Here is an 18,229-nt window from a genome sequence, read left to right as displayed (position 1 = left end):
ATTTTTAATTCAAACTAAGTTCTCATAACATGTAAACTCTATATGAGATTGCTTTTTTTTAAGTGTACTATTTAAATAAACTATACATATATATTTTTACTTACAAATATTCACACCATAATGTTTTAATACAAAATAACTTATTGTTTGTAAAAATAGATGAACTTAAATGTAAATTAAACCAAGTACCTATGTGAAAAAAATATTAACTCAGATTTTTTCAGTGTTATTTTAATTTCCTACTTTTTTTTTGGTAAAAAAACTTCCTACTTATTATAACTATATAACTTAAGTTTAAATTTATTGCTGATTAATAATTTATAATTACATTACAAAATATGTACGAAGCTTGAAATTTGTCCTCCAACCCTCCACTTACTTTCAACTTTTATGCATCCACAAAAATAAATATTTTTCACTTAGTAATTGATTCGGACCTATTATACATGAGATAAGGCCCCAATTGTAAACAAGACCCAAAAGGCCCAATTCACCACTCCGACATAGTATAAAAGTGGAACATCTCGTTGAAGAGGCATGCATTTCGCTAAGAAACTTGGCTACAAAACCAACATAGCTTAATATGAAAGAAATCATCATTGCCGAGGTTAGCTCAGGCAAGTTGGCTATCACCAGGAACCAGTGAAAGGTTGGAAGCTCTAGCTTGCCGCCATGTCCGCATAATCTACTTTGAAACATAGGCTTGCCCACTAAATAATAGCCTGAGAGAGGTCACCCTCTCCACCAATCAACACAAACACCACCTCATGAAGGACGATGATAAACACAATGCTCAAGCACTATAAATACAAAGGTCATTTGCCCATACATGAGGTATCTCCCTTTGAATACTTGAACTTCCTTGAGTATTAAACTGATTTGAGAGTCAAAGTGCCTTTTCAGGTATCCCTAGTCATTCCCAAATTGCCCAGATATACAAAGGTGCTGCTCAATCATCTCGCAACGTGTTACAACATCTCGTCAAACGCTTGAGCATCTCGGCAACAACACACATAACTTTATTTCTCTTTATCAACATCCTCTACCTTTCAACTGTGTGTGATTAGACCCAACCTAAATGGTGTTGGACCGATCAGTAATTAAATTAAAAAAAGAGTTTACTATTCAACTACTAAATAAAACAACTCAGTTGTTATAATTACAGAAAAATATAGGGCAAAAGAGTTCTCGAGAGATAGCAAAGTCGCGATCTTCTGCCATTGAAACAAAGAATTTGTGGGCTCCACAAGTTAGAAAAAAAAAGGAAAGTAAAAAAATCGAAGTGAGAGCTGCAAAAATTTGTGTTCTCCTTTTTTGTCACGTTAAATAAATTTATATTATCAATAATTTACTTTTGTCAAACCATTATAAAAAATCCGACTATCATAGTCATTATTACTCAACACAAGTAGTGGTGGCAAAGTGAGCGGGTCCGAACCTATTTTACATTGACCCGTCTCGCCTCGCTCCTCCCCGCCAAAAAATGAGACAACCCGCTCCGCCTCGCCTTGCTTTTGAGAGTGAGTTGTAAAACTCAGCCCACCCCGCCTTATTTGACAGATAGGGCGGGTCAGCCCGCAGAGTCGAGTCCGTTTTTCTGACTCTAAACACAATGTTATTTGCTAACTTTTTTTCCCTTCCAAAACGGATCAACTATTAAGAGCAAAAGAGAAAGGATATTGTAACAACTAAGTTGTTGTTACTACCAATTAATCTCACCGTTAAATCGATTATGTTGATCCAACGGTTATATTTATTTCCATCTTTGTATGGTCATGATTTTCCAAATTTAATACTTTATATTTATTTTCACCTTTGTATGGTTATGATTTTCCATATTTAATGCTTTCACTTTAAACATGAGGAATCATAACCATACAAAAATAAATATAACCGTTGGATCAACATAATCGATCTAACAGTAAGATTGATTGGTAGTAACACAAATTGGTTGTTACAATATCTTTTTCCATATATATATATATATATATAGATATAGAAGGAAGAATATTTTGACTCTAGAGTAAGACTTACAACTTTTACTCTCCATCTCAACCGTTGATTTTCGTCCCTCCAACTGTTATTATATATTTGAAATTAATAATTAATTAATTGGTATAAATAACCGTTAGATGGACGGAAATCAACGGTTGATATGAGGAGTAAGAGTTGTAAGTCTTACTTTAGAGTCAAAAGATCACTCCTTATATATATATATAGAGAGAGAGAAAAGTGTTTGTCATTTTGAATGAGAGAAAGTTATGTCATTTTAAAAGAGATACAGACACAGAAAATTTAAATTTTAAATTAAAAAAAATCACTCACTTTCTCTCTCCCATGATTTCCGTTTTTCTGTGTCTATCTCTCCCCTAAAATGACGTAACTTGTTTCATGAAAAATGACAAACACCAAACCCATATATATATATCATTTTAATTGTTGGAGTTTATTAAAATTCGGAAAATTCCCCAATTTTTTTTTTTTTTTTTTGATAACAATTCCCCAATTATTTAAAAAATCAACAAAGTGATTTCCTTTCTCAGCTTCCTGTTCAAAACCCTGGTAGTTCCTCAAGTAAAGCCACAAAAACATGGGAGCCATCATCACAATTCATCACAACAGTGCTGAGCAACCTCACCATATCCCAAGAAACCAGAACCCCTAACTCAACAATCATCAAATTCAGTTCAGAATGATTGATGGTGGTGATCATGCAACAGCAACAGCAACAGCAGCAGAATCCCTCTGCACTGGTGCCACAACTCAACAATCCTCAACCTTCTTCAACCACCACCGCCACCGCCGCCACCTCCCTTAGGTCACCCTCCACCGTCGCCGCCACCCAGTCCCAGCTACCTTCGCCTCTCTCTCTTCTTCCCCACCGCCAAGCCCTACTCTCCCCGCCTCTCGCCGCAGCTCTCCCGTCCGGGGAGCCCGCTCTGACGGCGGCGCCGGCGACGACGTCCCCGTTGATCAGAATCCGGCTCTCGGATATTGCCCCCTATGATGGTGCGCCGGCAGGGCCCTATGTAAGAGCAATGGAAGCATTGTCTGGGTCTCTGACGAGGCACAATGCGGCGTTGATCGAATTAGGTAGTGAAGACACTGCTCTCATGCGTTGTGGCTTAGAAGGTGCAAGGTTGTTTTTCAGAAGCAGAGCGCACATGGGTGTTGGCAAAGGAAGCCGTGGGGTTTACATGTACAGAGCAGGAAGGTATACAATAAACCTCTTAATGATTATCTCTAGTTAGTTACTATTAATAATCGGAAATTATTTGCTTTGAGATGTATGATGTTTGGCCTAACCTCATTAGTCATTACTATTGTTGATTATGGTTGAATTGTTTTTTCAGGGCTTTGGAGGATTGGGATTCATCTCCTCCTTGCATGGCTGATATTTTTAGGTGCATGGGAAAGGCATCTCGTTCTGCTTTGTGTGCCATTGCAAGGCATCTGCGCCTTAGAAGCGAGTAAGATGGTGAAAGAGTGATTTTTTTTAGTTTTTTTAGTTTTCTTGTGTTATGTGTTTGTTGTCTGAAAGAGAAGTTACTTTGTGCAGTGTTTTTAATCATCTGCTTGATGATGCTCCATTGCCTTCTAACGAGGTGTCCTCATCGGTTCTTGTTGTAACTTACTCACATGCTTCTTTGCAAAATGGCAAAGGTGCTATTGGAGGTGGTAAGCCTACCATGAATGGTGAAGTTGAGAAGGGGCTGTTGACATTGATATCTTCTGACACTCCTGGTCTTCAGGTTTTTTTTAATTATTTTATGTAAATTGTAAAAGTAGAGAGTTCAATTGGGCTTTTTAGTTCAATGAAGTAAAAGCAATTAGCTATAGTTCCCATCGAGTTCATAACATTGTGTACCATCATCTAATACATATTTTATAGCCTCTAGGGGGATTCTTGTTTGATGGTATTTAAAGCTTGTAGACTTTCCAATTGATTTATCATTCAAGTCATATGAATAGTCTGTGCTCATCTCTAGGTATGTGATTCCAATGGCCGCTGGTATCTGGCAGACAGTGGGTCTGGGCCTGGAGATCTTCTATTGATAACAGGCAAGGCGCTTAGCCATGCTACTGCAGGCCTACGTCCTGCTGCATCATATAGAGCTTCTCCTGATTATTTTCTGACCCCTAATAGTGGAGGAAGGTACCAATTTTTTTTAAAATTATCTTGTATTTGTGTTGAAACAGCTATATTTATGAGATGAACCCCAATGAATGATTTTTTTATCTTGTATTTGTGTTGACTGATAAGACTTTCAAGGAACTCATTTAGGTACCTTATTGAGCTTTGTGATTGTAGGACTTCTCTTGCATATAGACTCATGCCACAGGGCAATGCTATATTAGATTGTTCTCCAATTGCAGCAGCTGGCCATGCTATTCCCCAAAGCTATGTTCCAATATCTGTAAGCCAATTTATGGATGATCTTACTGCTGAAGAGCTGATAGGCAACAGATGCGATAGTGCTGACGTAAGTTTTCTCTCCCAACGTTCTCTTTGAATGTGTTATGGATGCCCCCTCAAACCAACCTTGACTAGATAAACAAAAATTAGATCCTAACCCATAACAAATGTAAGTGCAAAGAGGCACCTTTGAAAATATGAGCATTCTTCTCTGCCCAACCAAATACTCCAGAGATCTGGAAAACTGCAAACTGCTTCAGAATCTTGTCATCCTTGTCCTTGCCAACTGTAACTCCTCTGCTGCAAAAGCCACACAGGAGTTCCTTTCCAACCAAAGTCACCAGGATTCTTTTTAATGTGAAATCTCCAATTGTAAAGTAGATACAATACAACCATCAATGGAAAATTAATCATAAGCAATGTTTGTACTTCCTTTTCTATTGTAAATTCTACCTCCTTTTGTCCCAGTAAAGACATCAATATCATTTAATGTAACTGATCAGCTTTGCATTTAAAGTTGCACGTTGAGACACACAATGTGGAATATTGAGGATGAGTGCATGAACCAGTTGATATTGATCATATTTGACTGCTAATGTTCTACTTTGAAGCTAAAACTATATGCAAACTAATAGTGAAAGCTTAGACAGTGTAATCTAGCTTCCATTGTCCTGTACTGTGTCACTGATTGAATTGATCTTTTAAACTAATTTGTTTATGGCTCTCTCATTTCACTTATTTATAAGTAAAAGTTTACATATGTAGTATTTTTTATCTGTAAGCTTGTTGGCATTGGAGGATCTGGTTAGCCATTGAGGCCAGCTATTGAGAAGATCATAATGGCCTTCTTATTGTTCCCGTCATGTATAACAGCTCTCTTGTATTTAGTGCAATAGCTCTTCTTACAAAACTTCTAGTACAATTTCCATTTTAAGAAAATATTTTTCTTTAACATATGAGGAAAGTTATGCATTTTTAATCGCAGGTTGCTCAAAACAATGTGAATAAAGAACCATCATTAAGAAGCGTTCTATCAGATCCGTTGTCGTAAGTGTAGTTTAGCTTTAACTCTCCAACTGATTTAGTTTTTCAGAGAAGCATGTTATGGATGCTATGTGGTTTGTCGTTAACTGTCTCAAATAATCTTAACTTTGTTTTCTCGTAAAAAATTAAAGATTCTGTAAGAGTTGATTAAAAAGCTAAAGATTAATAAATCCACTTTTCTGGAGTCATATAAAACATTCTGCTAATCCTTGCTTGGTTTATTCATAGTTCAATACTTCAATTGCACTATACTATTAAAGCATAGTGTGCTCAAAACTTTTGTTGTTCCTTTATCTGTTTTGAAATTTTTATAATTCTGAAATACTTTATTTTGTGCTCATTTCCTTGATCTATTTTGATCCATATGCAATGGATGCTTTTCTTTTTGTTGATAAACTAATGTCTTTGCTCTGTCCATATTCTTATTACATCCCTTAAAAAAATGGTGTAGTGCCATTTGGTTAACTAATTCATTGCTCTGTCCATGTTTTGTTGTTACTCCTCCATGCAAGTGTTGATGAATGTATGATTCTGTGAAGAGAGTTGCTGTTATTATCATTTATACCTTTAGACTCTGTACTGATTGTACCAAATATTTTTTATAGCATTTATCTGGTGCCTGAATTAAAATAGCCAGTTAAATAATATATATTGATCTCCATGAGTAAAATTTTATAATGTAATATGGAGAAGAAAAAGGATTCTTTAACATTTTAAAATAGTATGTTATATTAATGTATATTGAAGCTCTTGATGACATTTTGTTCAGTAAAACTGAACAGTTGGAACATTAGACTGGGTTTTCAAGGCACTTGTTTGTAATCAACTGGTGATACTGATGAATCTTTTAAAGTCTAAATACAATATTGGCATTTTTTTTGTTAATATTTTCTATTTACATTTAGAGTTTTTCTTTTTAACTCAAGTATTGGTTCATCTTGTGCCCCTTTCATTTATTAAGATCAGAAAAGAAAAATATGCCCTTTAGCATGTACTATTCTGATATCTGTTCCTCTTTCTTTTTTCCTCTTTCAATCTATTTACTAGTGGCACATTCCTTGAAGATGCCATGCTCGTCTCATGTGGACATTCTTTTGGTGGTCTCATGCTGAGGAGAGTCATCGAAACAGTAAGTAGGACTCTTTCCTATTTCAGTCTTCTAAGCATACATGGGTTACACCTCTCCATTAAGAAATGATACCCACAACTGATGAAAGTGACAGTTTTGCGTTTGAACCATAGGTGGACATATGACTTGCTAGATTTCAAATACTAAACTTCTATTGCTGTCTGGGTGCTGGAAGATTGGTGGCTGCAGTAAAATAGGATGTTTGATAGTTAGGTTCAGGATTATATGCGGAATAAGGGTAAGAAATCTGTAGACTTTAGAGGGTTTTTATTGGCTTTAATTTGGGCAATGGAAGATTGGCTTAGAATTAGATTTGATGGGCTGTCCACAATATTGTGAACACTCGTTGTGAATTTGATGTACCGAAGGTTCAATACTGGATATTTAGATTTAAAAATGTATGAAACTTCATGGAGTTGTGGAAGTTATGGAGCTGAAGCCTGATAACGTTGTAGAATCCTTAACAAATGTTATTGGTCTAGTCACATACAGTTAGTATGGAGATTACTTAGTTAAGCAGATAAAATATTACGTTGGCCTTCTGAATGGTGACATTTATTTTTTAACAAAATATAAATGGCTTTAAGGTAGTTAATGCCTTCAATTGTACAATTAAATTCGGTATCCAATTATACCTGGTTTAAGGTTGTATTTTCTTGGTCTTTGTACCCTCCGGGCATTTGGATTCTTATTTTGGTTGTATGTGTTTTCTCATTTCTATTTCCTTTCACTTTCATTATGGAATCATAACTGTTAGATATGGAGAGACAAGAATCATAGTTACAGTTATTGTTTCTGTCGCAGTCAAGATGTACTCTCTGCAATTCAGATATTGAGACTGGTCCTCTGATCCCTAATCTTGGTATCTTCCTTTTCCTTAGTAGTTTTACTTTGTTTCTGCCATCTTCACCTGAACACACAGATTATATACCGTTATTTCTGGTCATGTCATTATCTTTCCGATGCATTTGGTTCCTTGTTTCTTTTATTTATTTATTTTGTTACATAGCCTGATTGATTTCATTTTCAGCTCTTAGAGCTGCAGCTGCTGCTGTAAAGCATGAGGATGATCGAAGGTTATTTCGTAATGCTGCTCTCCGAAAGCGGCGGAAAGAAATGGGTGACCAGATGGATTCAATGAGAAGAGTGAACAGGGTATATAATATAAATAGCCAGTTATTCTTTTGCCTTTTGAATCAAAATATTAGCATAGAAAACATCTTTTTCTCTTAGGAGTTCAAATCAAAGATGTCAAATTATACGTTCAATGTGCAACAGTAAACATTTTTTGTGGATTTTTATTTTTTACTAATAGATTATTTAAATAATGATAAATAGATAGCATGACATCTAAAGTCAAATGTGAATAATATGATTTACCTAGAATGTTGCAGAAATGGACTTCATCCTGTCTTGTTTGTGAAAATGTTACCCAACTTTTGTTAGTTGCACTTGGTAAAAGAAATTTGCCATGGTCTATTTACTTTTTTGAGGAATTATGGAGTCGAGATTCAAATGTTATTACTTATTACGCTTTATTTTACTGAGGTTCTTAATATTTGATTTGATATTGAATACTACGGATTGGATGGTGCAATTGTAGTGCAGATATTGCTTGTTTGCGTACCCTTTATTCCTATTGATGGAAATTTTTTCCCTAATATGCCTGGAAGTTGCCCACAGCATGAATATATACTATGATGTTTGACTATATATTTGATGAATGATTATATTAATTATTCCTATTTAGGAAATTTTTTGGGCAGTTGAATTTTAATTGTGTTTTGTAAAAAAAATAAAACTCCTTGAAGAGTATGCATACAACAGTAACAGATTGGGATTTATGGGCAAGAATTAAAATCGAGGAATTTATTTTATATTCAGTCAAAATGATTGCAATCTGGATCTGTTTTTATGGACTTCAGTATCTTTTTGAACTTGTATATAGGACCTCGATGATGAACTTGAGAAGTTATAAATAACCATGAGAAGGACTTTCAGACTCAGAAAATTTAGGACAATAGGAACCCAAAACTTTCTTATCATCTTTAAGAGAATATATGCACTTGTGTTTGTGCTTGTGCATTTTTGGGTTCCTTTATTGTGTAGTTGGTTCATTTGATTTTTATTATTTGTGTAACCTAAGAATGCAAGGAAGGTAGTGAATGAGCTTTATATGGGCATGAGACACTTTTACAATTTAAGCCTTTCAATTTTACTTGGTCTATGAAGAATTGCAGCAGGTCTGTACCATGAATGACTTTCTAATCTCCTTCGCCTTGCTCATATTCCAGGGTTCAATCTGGCCTTAGTGTAGGTGTATTCAGCTAAAATTTTTATTCATAATTAATTTCTTTATACTACAAGTATGTTCTTTTTTCCTTTTCATGGAAGTATCATAATTTCATAAATATTATTTCAGATTATTGGCTTGGGGTTCCTATTGTAAATCAGTAGCTTCTCTCTTAGTTGTCTTTCCATGTGTGGTGGAGTGGTGATGGTGAACTGTCTTTGTCTGTATCTTCAGTTGAACACCTCTCCCAGCAATAGTAATTTTTTTTTTGAAGTACGGAAATAGTAGTAAGGACATGTGCTTCATATGAGTTATTGCTATTATTGTACCTCTAGATTTTAAAATATGATAAATTGACTTCCACAAACCCACGAAACAAACTGACCCCCCTCCATGAAGTATGTGTAGATTTTGAAGAGATTGACGTGTTGGCGTGAATAGCAAACCAGTAGTGTTGCGTATAAACATTAATAAACTGGGATATGCTTTCTGACTAAACCGAATGTTCTAGACTGTAATTAGTTACCAGGAGAAAAATTTATGGGTATTATTAGCACTAAATGTTTCAGGAAAATGGAGATTTTGCTGGTGCTGATGGAATCCAGCGGGGAGTACAATATCCATTTTCGGTAAATGAGAAAGTTATAATTAAGGTAAAAATGTTCAGTTTTACGTTTTTCAACTTTTGGCCATTACTGTCAGATGGTTGGGGGATTTATGGACTAACAATTTCTACAGGGTAACAGGAGAACACCAGAAAAATTTGTTGGGAAAGAAGCTGTCATTACGTCTCAGTGTCTCAATGGCTGGTGAGTTATCAAGAATCAACTTGTTAAATTTGTATTTAGTCTCTTGATATATTATGAATAATGAGTAGTGTGGGATATTTTTGGGGGTTGTAGGTGGGTTTGGTATTTTTATAATGGTTTTTTATTGATACACATTCTACATGCTTAATTTATAAAAAAAATGTTTCTTATCATACTTTTTGTACATTCTTTGGAATACAGCTACATATATTATAATCAATTTTGATTAGTTATAACCGAATAAGTGAAAATCTCATTTACTGTCGAGCTTACTTTTGTACAGGTATTTGCTCAAGATTATTGGAACTGGAGAGAATGTCCGCCTGCAGTACCGTTCTCTTAGGAAGCTCTTAAATTCATCAGCCATGGAGGACCAGTGCCCCTCACAGCCAATGCAAACTAGCAGCTCTTAAAATATATGAATTCTAGGTTCTCCTTATTTCATTTTTCTACGACGAGAAAAAGGAAACTTTTGTAGTCTTGATTTTTGATTGTAAAGAATTAAGTTGACTGGTCCGGCTCCTTACAGCAAGTATGTGATAGAGGTTTGTACTTATTAATGTATCAACGAGGTTATTTGTTAGATACTATAATGCTAGGTCGGCTTATATTTATTGTAAAGAAAACAGACACAGATGGATTAGATTGCTTGTAAATTGTAGTTTGCAATTACTGAAACGGATCATAAATTTTATTGTTATTATTATTTTATTTTTGCCATAATGCAGTTTCTAGTAGAATGTGTTGCTTCTGACCTCTATGCTTTTACATTTGTAACCTGCAATCTGGAAATACTGAATTGAAGTTAAAGTAGATCAGAGAACACCCGCATTGGTACCTTCTGAACTAGAGGCCCTAAAGTGCTATCCGTATCATCACTCATTACCTAATTTCTTCCTTTCTATATGTTCTTTTATATTTTTTAAGGATTATGTACTTTAGACAAACACTAGGATGAGAGGGGGTTACGAGTGCCAGTGAAAATTAAGATCTCAAACATCATCATTTTAAGTTGTTAAACACTTGAGCGGAGCAAATTAAACTACAAGCCATACAACCAAAACTTGTATCATCCTGTCATTGAGCGTTATTTATTATCTAAGCTCAATACAGTTTTATTAACATAACCAAATTATGAGTTATACTTGTCCATTCAATACATAAGAAATGAAATAATTTCGAATTTAGAATATATAAAAAAGAAAAGTATAAACCCAATACCCAATACACTTTTATGTTTTTTAAATACATAAAGTGCAAAAGTTACTATATTGTTTCTTTTGTAATAAAAGGATAATTTATTTGACAAAATCTCTCAAAATATTAGCTTTCATATCATTATTTTTTGCTATGAAAATTTCACAACTTTTACCAATACCTTTCAAGATATGCAAATAAATAAACAATGAGATGAATAATTAAGTAACCTGAAAAAACAAATTACTTTAGATGTTTAAAAAGATATTCTTAAAATTTCGCGTTTAAAAAATAAATAATCTTCAATGAGAATTTGTTTAATCCTCATTTTTGAGGTATAGAATAATACCTCAATCATCTTAAATGACTATTTATTTAATACTTATTTTTACCACATAATACTTGTTTTTCTTGTATTAGTCCCTAGTTACACCGTCAACGGGAAATATTCATACTTGCAATTGCAGAGGAGAAGAATGGGCACGCCCATACCATAACAACACAACCATTAACATCTATTCTAAATTGAAGAGAAGTTTACTAGTAATTTTTAATGTGGATTCTTTTCTTATATTAACTCACTTTACATCAATACTGTAAACTTCAAATGAAAAAAAGAAGGGAAGAACCAAAAATATTATGTTCCCTTGACCTGATGCCAACAGAAACGTTAGAAAGACTATGTAGATATTGTTAAGATCCAAGTGTAATAAAATTCAAACTAACCAAGTTCAGAAAAAAAAAAGTGGTGGTCCTGCTAGCTATGGACTTCTCTCTCATTATAATCTTGAATTTAGTGTCTAGAGATGAATTTCAACACATCAATGCAATCTATCTGTAGATCCACTCATTTGCACGAGCACCAGACTCATCCATATCTATGAAAATGCTTACGGCCTGCAGCAAATAACAAGAAATTAATAAGAAAGAATGTCCAGAGGCCATTGTTTTTTCCCTTTGAAGAGTTTTCTTTCTTTATGGCTATCTTTGAATTGATTGAAAGGGATGGACTGGAATTTTCTTTCTCTCAATTTCAATGTATAGAATGGAATTACTCTATATAATAATAAAAAAATTATAACTCTCTACATGTTGCTATTCTCTCAAACAATGGAATGGAAACTTAAATCTCACCATTTTGTCCACTTTCTCAAACAATGGAATGAAAGCTTCACTCTTTTCGATAATAATACCATAATAATTTTGTTCTATTCCATATCACTTCATTTTTTTTATCTCATGACCCTAATAACCTCCTTGGGATGAGTGAGGTCCCCATATATCCCCATGATCCGAGTGGGAAAAGAGGCTTGTACAGATATTGGACTAATCCCAGTCCTAGCCCCAAAGATCTTATCCAAAATTCGAACCCTGTTCTTTTAAGAGTTCGTCCATCTCAACGCTCATATTGCCACTTGATTCAAGGCTCATATTGCCACTTGATTCAACCCTCGGGTTCATATTACTTCATTTCATTTCATCCCATTCATTTCATTTCATTTCATTTCTAGGTTGACTCTTATTTTGGATAGCTACTTCACATTAAGCATACTTTCTTTTACTGTGTGTTTCTTATTTGTGTCTTCTGTCTTCTCTAAGATATATATATTATCCAAAAAAGAAATATCTTCAAGTTATATTTGAAGAGAAATGTTATATTTACAAACTACACTATGTCTGACGGGTAATACTCTTGAGTAGAGTATTACCGGTCATACATAGTGTAGTTGTAAGTTTGTAAAAAAAAAAGTTTATAAACGGATCCTTCTCAATATTTGAATATACATCCTAAATTGAAAATGAAGTACTGACCAAGTAACTAAACTTGAAAGTTCAAAGACAGCAACTAGATAATCGTACATGTGAGATATGACAGAAGGGCGTAATTTTACCTTCCCTATCCGAGGTCGTTCTTTTGATTTTTCTAGGCTGTTCCGAATATGTGAGACAGCTCCCCAACATTTTAATGTGTTTGCAACATCATCAAGCCTCAAAATATACTCTTCTTCAGTCAATGGGAAGGATCTCTAATAGCAAAAAATCATTGGACATAATGAAATAGGATTACATGGATAATCTCAATGTATACAAGCAATTCCATAGTGGTACTAGAAGCATTTAATAACTACGTGCTTGAAAGTACAACTAAATACATGGCTTAGGGACTTAAAACCACTTTATACCAATACAATTTGTGAAATGGAACCAAATGGACCTTTTGCCTTTTGCTTTATTCTGTTTCTCCCTTTCTAAATTGACCGAAGCCATAAGTGCTGTTTCATTTTGATTAATGCTACAGAGCCAGTTTGACAGAATTCGGTTAGAATTTGTAAAGGGTGGTTATTGGAAAAGTGAAAGTGGCGGTGACCATTCGTTCATCCAATAGTCAATAACAATACTAACTCATTATGACAAAAATTCTGACAAAAAATAGTGTATCTAGTATTTTCCTTTCTTTTTTTCTTTTTTTATGCCTGATAAATTGCACATGAATCTACTTAAATCATGTATCTTATACACAAAGCACAAAAGTTTTAATACCTGCTCCATGTACTTCCACATGACATTCATAGCAAGGAGATTTCTTCCCATGAATTCCTATCACAAATCATGAACAGTAACATAAGGAAAGGCAACATAACCAAAAGGAGAAACATAGATAATAGAGATTCCTATTTCAGGTCCTAGGAATGTATAAAATTCAACTGCATCTTAAATGTGCCAATTCAACAAATTATCCAATTTCAAAGAATCAAACACTCCAAGGAGCTGATATAATGCTCAAGGCCTTCGTAAGTAAAATGTTGATGGAAAAGAGAAACAAACATCATACCCATATGAAGTTATATTCAAGGAAACGGATAATGCAGCAATATTCAAGAGCAAAGATGCCATGAACTTTTAAAAATATTAGGCCAACAATGGCAGCGATGCGTATGCAACTCTTTTAAAGACCCCCTTTAATATAATTTCCTTTCCCTTCCCACCCTGAAGGAAGTGGAAAAAATAAAATAGAAGAGGGAAACATTATTATGGGTGCAGCGAATAATTTCAATAACATCACAGTAAAAGCGTATGTTTATTAGTTAACAAATGTGCACTGGCGACTTGATCACCATTTGCAGATGTTTATGAACTAGAGCATGTAAGTTCCAGTGTATCAAAGTATATGCCTGATCAACAAATGCAATCCAGATACAGTTGACAAGAAGATATATCAGCTAAAGAATGAAATTTTATTATTGACAATTCTATGCCAGAATAAACAACAATGTACAATTTACAATGAATTGCTTGATAACTCCCCCTTATTGCTCAATAACTATAGTTTGGAAGAAAAATGACTGATATTAAATAGGCTAAATATGTCATGCGAAACTCAGGATAAATTAATCTCTCATGTAATTCCACTTGTCAAAAACTTACCTTCTTTATCAACTGAACATCATAAGACTTCCCATATTTGTTCCTAATAAGAGTGGCAAGGTCAAATCCATTAAACGTGGAATCATCTGTACCAACTATTTTCTCGAGAGACTCTCTAAGCATTTCACTATTCACCTGATACACATAAGCCAGGTTCAGAGGTGTGCACAGCAATGGAAAGTCAATACTCAATATATTATTCTTAGGATGGAGAGACTGCATACAATCCATTGGAAAAGAACTTCAACATAAATGCAAATTGATCAAAACATACAATTAAGGAAGCGAGATGGATTTTGCTTGAATATTCAACAATATTACATAAAAAGGGCAACCTAGAGCTATAAAGCTCCCACGCTTTGTGCAAGATCCATGAAAGGGTCTATATATATAGTAGGCAACCTTACCTTACATTTGCAAGGGGCTGATTACAAGAATGGAACCAGTGACATCCAGGTCACATGCGACAATACCAACCATCGTGTCAAGGTTACTTAAAGAAAACTAAAACAAGGAAATAGAGTGAGAAATATAAGAATTAATAAGTCAAAACAGTTGCCAATTTTAAAATGGATAGAAAAGAGTATCTCTAAAATTTTGCAAACTATTAAAACAAGGATTTCATATCCAACCGGTTTATCACAGGAAGGGGAACGAATAATTAAAAGAATAGCTAACATCTGCTTCAAGTGCACAGATATTAGCTAGTTGACGTACTCCTAGGGTGTGTTTGGTACAAGGTTATTTGAAAGATTACTGATAAACCTTCTTTGGAAAACGTAAATTGCCATGTTTGGTAGAAGTAAACAAAATCCAGTTCCCGGATATCCTTAATTACCAGTAATTTGATTTATAAAGAAAAGTCACTATTCAGATTACCAAAAATGATATGGTAATTCAGAACTCCAAGTAAAGGGAAAGCACAACAACAATTTTTGAGACAAAAATACCCCAACACACATCAAAATCTAGACCCAATCTATCAATTACAAAAGTAAAAATAGTCTGGGATTATTTTTGTAAAATAACCTCATATTCCAAGTCATATTTCGTTCTAAACCAAAAATGGAATCAGTAATCTTTATCCAATATTCCCGGTAATATTTTGTCGAACCAAACATCTTTTTTGTAACATTCCGGGTAAACTCAATTTCTATTGTATTCCCAGTAATCGTGATTCCCGAATATAAATTTTTTTCTCTTGTACCAAACACACCCCTAACAAAATTAAGAAATACATGGTGAGGTATTTTACAATGCAATGAACTACATGCACAGAAAAGGGAAACTGAGAAGTCAACATACGTCATTGATTTCACCATTCTGAGATTTGTTCTTATCATTGTCATCCGAGTCATAAGGATCCATACTGTCACTCACTGCAGTGGAAAAGATAGGCCTACATTTCCTGGCACTATGGCGACATTTATGAGCAAGGTATCCAACATTAAGGAAGTCTAATCCTCCAGAATAAGTCCCAGGATACCCTGAAAATGGAGCCTTATTTATTATACTTCCTTTGTCAGTATGATCCTGAATTTTCAGGGGCCAACTACACTGGTGGGTGGACATAATGTTCATTGTATCCTGCACTCAGTGTCATTCAAAATGCAAACGAAACATTGTCAACAACCAAAAAAACAGAAATACTAGTACTCAACCCAAGAAAGACAATTTTTTATTTTTTTTGGATAAAAGACAAAATGGGCATTTGAAAAGTAGATCATGGATATCACGAAGCAAGTACATAATTTTATAAGACAAATAAACCATTATAGAAACAAAAAGCAATGGATAATAATATTGAGTTAACTATTACTCTGATCATTTACAATTTTACAAATTGCTTAACGTATATAAACAGGAATTGAGTTAAGTAACCATCCTAGTCCATGCATGAAAAAAGTCTATCAAAGAGGTCATCTTATGCTCTTCCCTGATTCTACTTCAAGACTGAGAAAACCAAAGAAGAGAAATGAAAGGAAAACAGAAATTTTTGTTGTTGTACAAGTTGATTTATAAGCCAATACTAAATTTTCAATAGAAAGGAATAAAACTATAGCAATATAAATAAATAAGGCCAAGCTAAAGTAACTGTACATAAAAGAGAAATATAAGTAACGAAGGATGGGTGAAAGGTTTAGTATAGTAGAGACTGGAGAGGAAACCTGGTACTATGTGTTAAAGACAGAGGGCAGAGAATGGTTCAGAGAAATCACCCCTAAGCTAATTGTGGATATTAAAGGTTTCTATGAAATTAAGGCAATAACAGCCTCACGTTCTGCTTGTACGTGTTTTTTGTCCCAACCACATGCTGCCACGTGCAAACCGTAAGGCTTCTTACGCAGTGCTATCTCACCACACCAAAAACACTTGTCAGGCACATCTCCGAACTTCACCGCACGTGTACCATCTTTATAATCAGTTATCAGAATTTTTTATAATTATTATATTATTTTACTATACAAATTCATTTTTCTCGAATCACTATATTGTTATTTTTTTTGGTCAGAAATTAAAATATTTTTATAATTATAATTTATTTCAAGAGTTATAATAATTTTTTTATTATATTTTATTTAATTTTTCATCCAAAATAACGTCATTATAAAAATAAATGTAGATAATTGATCTACATTAACTATAAAAACATTAAAACCTTATTATAATTATGGATTGTATTTCTTTTATGTTACGTAAGAAAAATAAATTTCATGCACACACAAAAGAGAGTTGAGTCCCACCTATTTTCTCTTGCCCTCTTCTTACTTGTGGGTCACAGTTGTAATTTTATTTCTATTACATGAGATAATTCTTTTTTTATAATATAAGAAAATTATTTCCCTATAGTTATATTATAAAATAATTTATAATGAAATTGATAAATTTTAGAAGAGATTAAATTAATAAATAGAAAAGTTTCAAAATGAATATCTCAGATATGAATAAATGTGAAGATAATTATTATTTTTAATCTCCAGTCACCATGGTTGCATGAATTTATTAATTTGTTTCATATTTTCCTTTATTTTGTGAAAGATTATATAATTTAAAATGAAAATTTTATTTATTTTGAACATAAATGTAAAATTGTATTTAATATAATCCTAACTATATATAATTATTATAGAACTATAACTTTGTGTTCACAGGCTTAATCCATCGTTGAAGGGGTTACGCGCCTTCACACCCATTAAAAGTTTCCTTATTATATTTGATCTCCCTGCTCTGCATATGCACCTTATCGTTAGGTGAGGATAATTGCCTCACATCTAGTAGATCCCACGAGGGCTGAAATGATTATGACTCAAATCTTCTCCACTTATAAAGACTATTTTCCTTTATTGGAGGGGCTCCTTTGACACATTCACTATTCTCCATTTGATTCTTAGCTCCAGTCTGGTTCATTGCATTTAGTCTCATTTGATCGCTGTTATAAGAAATATTATAATCGAGAGAAACAAACCTAAATCCATCACACTATGCATGAAGAAACCTTAAAATCAATATATGTAGAATGTTACCACTCTTCCTTGGATTAATTTGAAATCAATAGCAGTTAATTTTTTTTTTTCTCTTTTTCAACCTTTGATTTTAATTTGATCCAAGCATAACCAATTAAGTAGCAAATGTGATAAGCCTAAAATGATAATAATAATAAGTATAACCGGCCTTTTGGGCAGATACGTTGCTTCAGCCAAGGAATTCAATGGAAAGCTATTGCCAAACTATTAATATTGATGACACAGAGAAAACAAGGTACTTCATATGTGAGAACTTGGACTGCACTCAGCAACCTAGTGGTGTGGCTTGTTTAGTACTTACGAGAGAGAATGCTTACCCAATTAAGAAAAGAAAAATATTGATAAAGAAAAGAAACCACTTCTCATTAAGAACATTTAACATGAAACACA

The 18,229-nt window shown here is 33.8% G+C and overlaps 2 protein-coding genes across 4 annotated transcripts; one reads left to right on the top strand and one right to left on the bottom strand.

The window, feature by feature from the left end:
- Positions 1-2,559: 2,559 nt before the first annotated feature.
- LOC133288390 (uncharacterized) lies at positions 2,560-10,369 on the top strand. Of its 2 annotated transcripts, none has more exons than XM_061486138.1 (12): positions 2,560-3,214; positions 3,354-3,470; positions 3,560-3,752; positions 3,990-4,156; positions 4,313-4,484; positions 5,403-5,464; positions 6,509-6,590; positions 7,395-7,452; positions 7,621-7,736; positions 9,453-9,536; positions 9,622-9,692; positions 9,976-10,369. In XM_061486138.1, the coding sequence occupies exons 1-12, from the start codon at positions 2,700-2,702 to the stop codon at positions 10,103-10,105; spliced, it is 1,767 nt and encodes a 588-aa protein (XP_061342122.1). In that variant the 5' UTR covers positions 2,560-2,699; the 3' UTR covers positions 10,106-10,369. The 2 variants fall into 2 exon arrangements, with proteins under 2 accessions (XP_061342122.1, XP_061342121.1); XM_061486137.1 differs by having other exon boundaries at positions 7,621-7,745.
- A 1,056-nt stretch (positions 10,370-11,425) lies between these two features.
- Positions 11,426-16,565, bottom strand: LOC133288392 (uncharacterized). 2 transcript variants are annotated; one of them, XM_061486142.1, is made up of 6 exons: positions 16,484-16,565; positions 15,621-15,902; positions 14,316-14,450; positions 13,431-13,487; positions 12,782-12,916; positions 11,426-11,786 (listed from the first exon to the last, which is right to left on the bottom strand). In XM_061486142.1, exons 2-6 carry the CDS (start codon positions 15,894-15,896, stop codon positions 11,721-11,723), a joined length of 669 nt encoding a protein of 222 aa, XP_061342126.1. In that variant the 5' UTR covers positions 15,897-15,902; positions 16,484-16,565; the 3' UTR covers positions 11,426-11,720. The 2 variants fall into 2 exon arrangements, with proteins under 2 accessions (XP_061342126.1, XP_061342127.1); XM_061486143.1 differs by having other exon boundaries at positions 16,416-16,546.
- Between the last annotated feature and the right edge of the window lie 1,664 nt (positions 16,566-18,229).

Source organism: Gastrolobium bilobum, unplaced genomic scaffold (assembly GCF_033153095.1).
Source record: "Gastrolobium bilobum isolate Gb01-03AN ecotype WA unplaced genomic scaffold, APGP_CSIRO_Gbil_v1 utg1578, whole genome shotgun sequence".
NCBI lineage: Eukaryota > Viridiplantae > Streptophyta > Magnoliopsida > Fabales > Fabaceae > Gastrolobium > Gastrolobium bilobum.
This window is presented reverse-complemented; position numbering and strand designations above follow the sequence as displayed.

What these genes read in the sequence shown, in the direction of transcription:
- LOC133288392 (XM_061486142.1), bottom strand. Translation starts at nt 15,896, where the DNA reads ATGAACATTATGTCCACCCACCAGTGTAGTTGGCCCCTGAAAATTCAG. An exon ending in ATGTTCAGTTGATAAAGAAG is followed by an intron (nt 13,488 to 14,315) that starts GTAAGTTTTTGA and finishes GATTTGTGATAG; the next exon opens with GAATTCATGGGAAGAAATCT. An exon ending in TGTGGAAGTACATGGAGCAG is followed by an intron (nt 12,917 to 13,430) that starts GTATTAAAACTT and finishes TTTTGCTATTAG; the next exon opens with AGATCCTTCCCATTGACTGA.
- LOC133288390 (XM_061486137.1), top strand. Translation starts at nt 2,700, where the DNA reads ATGGTGGTGATCATGCAACAGCAACAGCAACAGCAGCAGAATCCCTCT. An exon ending in TCCTCTGATCCCTAATCTTG is followed by an intron (nt 7,453 to 7,620) that starts GTATCTTCCTTT and finishes TTTCATTTTCAG; the next exon opens with CTCTTAGAGCTGCAGCTGCT. An exon ending in CAATGAGAAGAGTGAACAGG is followed by an intron (nt 7,746 to 9,452) that starts GTATATAATATA and finishes TAAATGTTTCAG; the next exon opens with GAAAATGGAGATTTTGCTGG.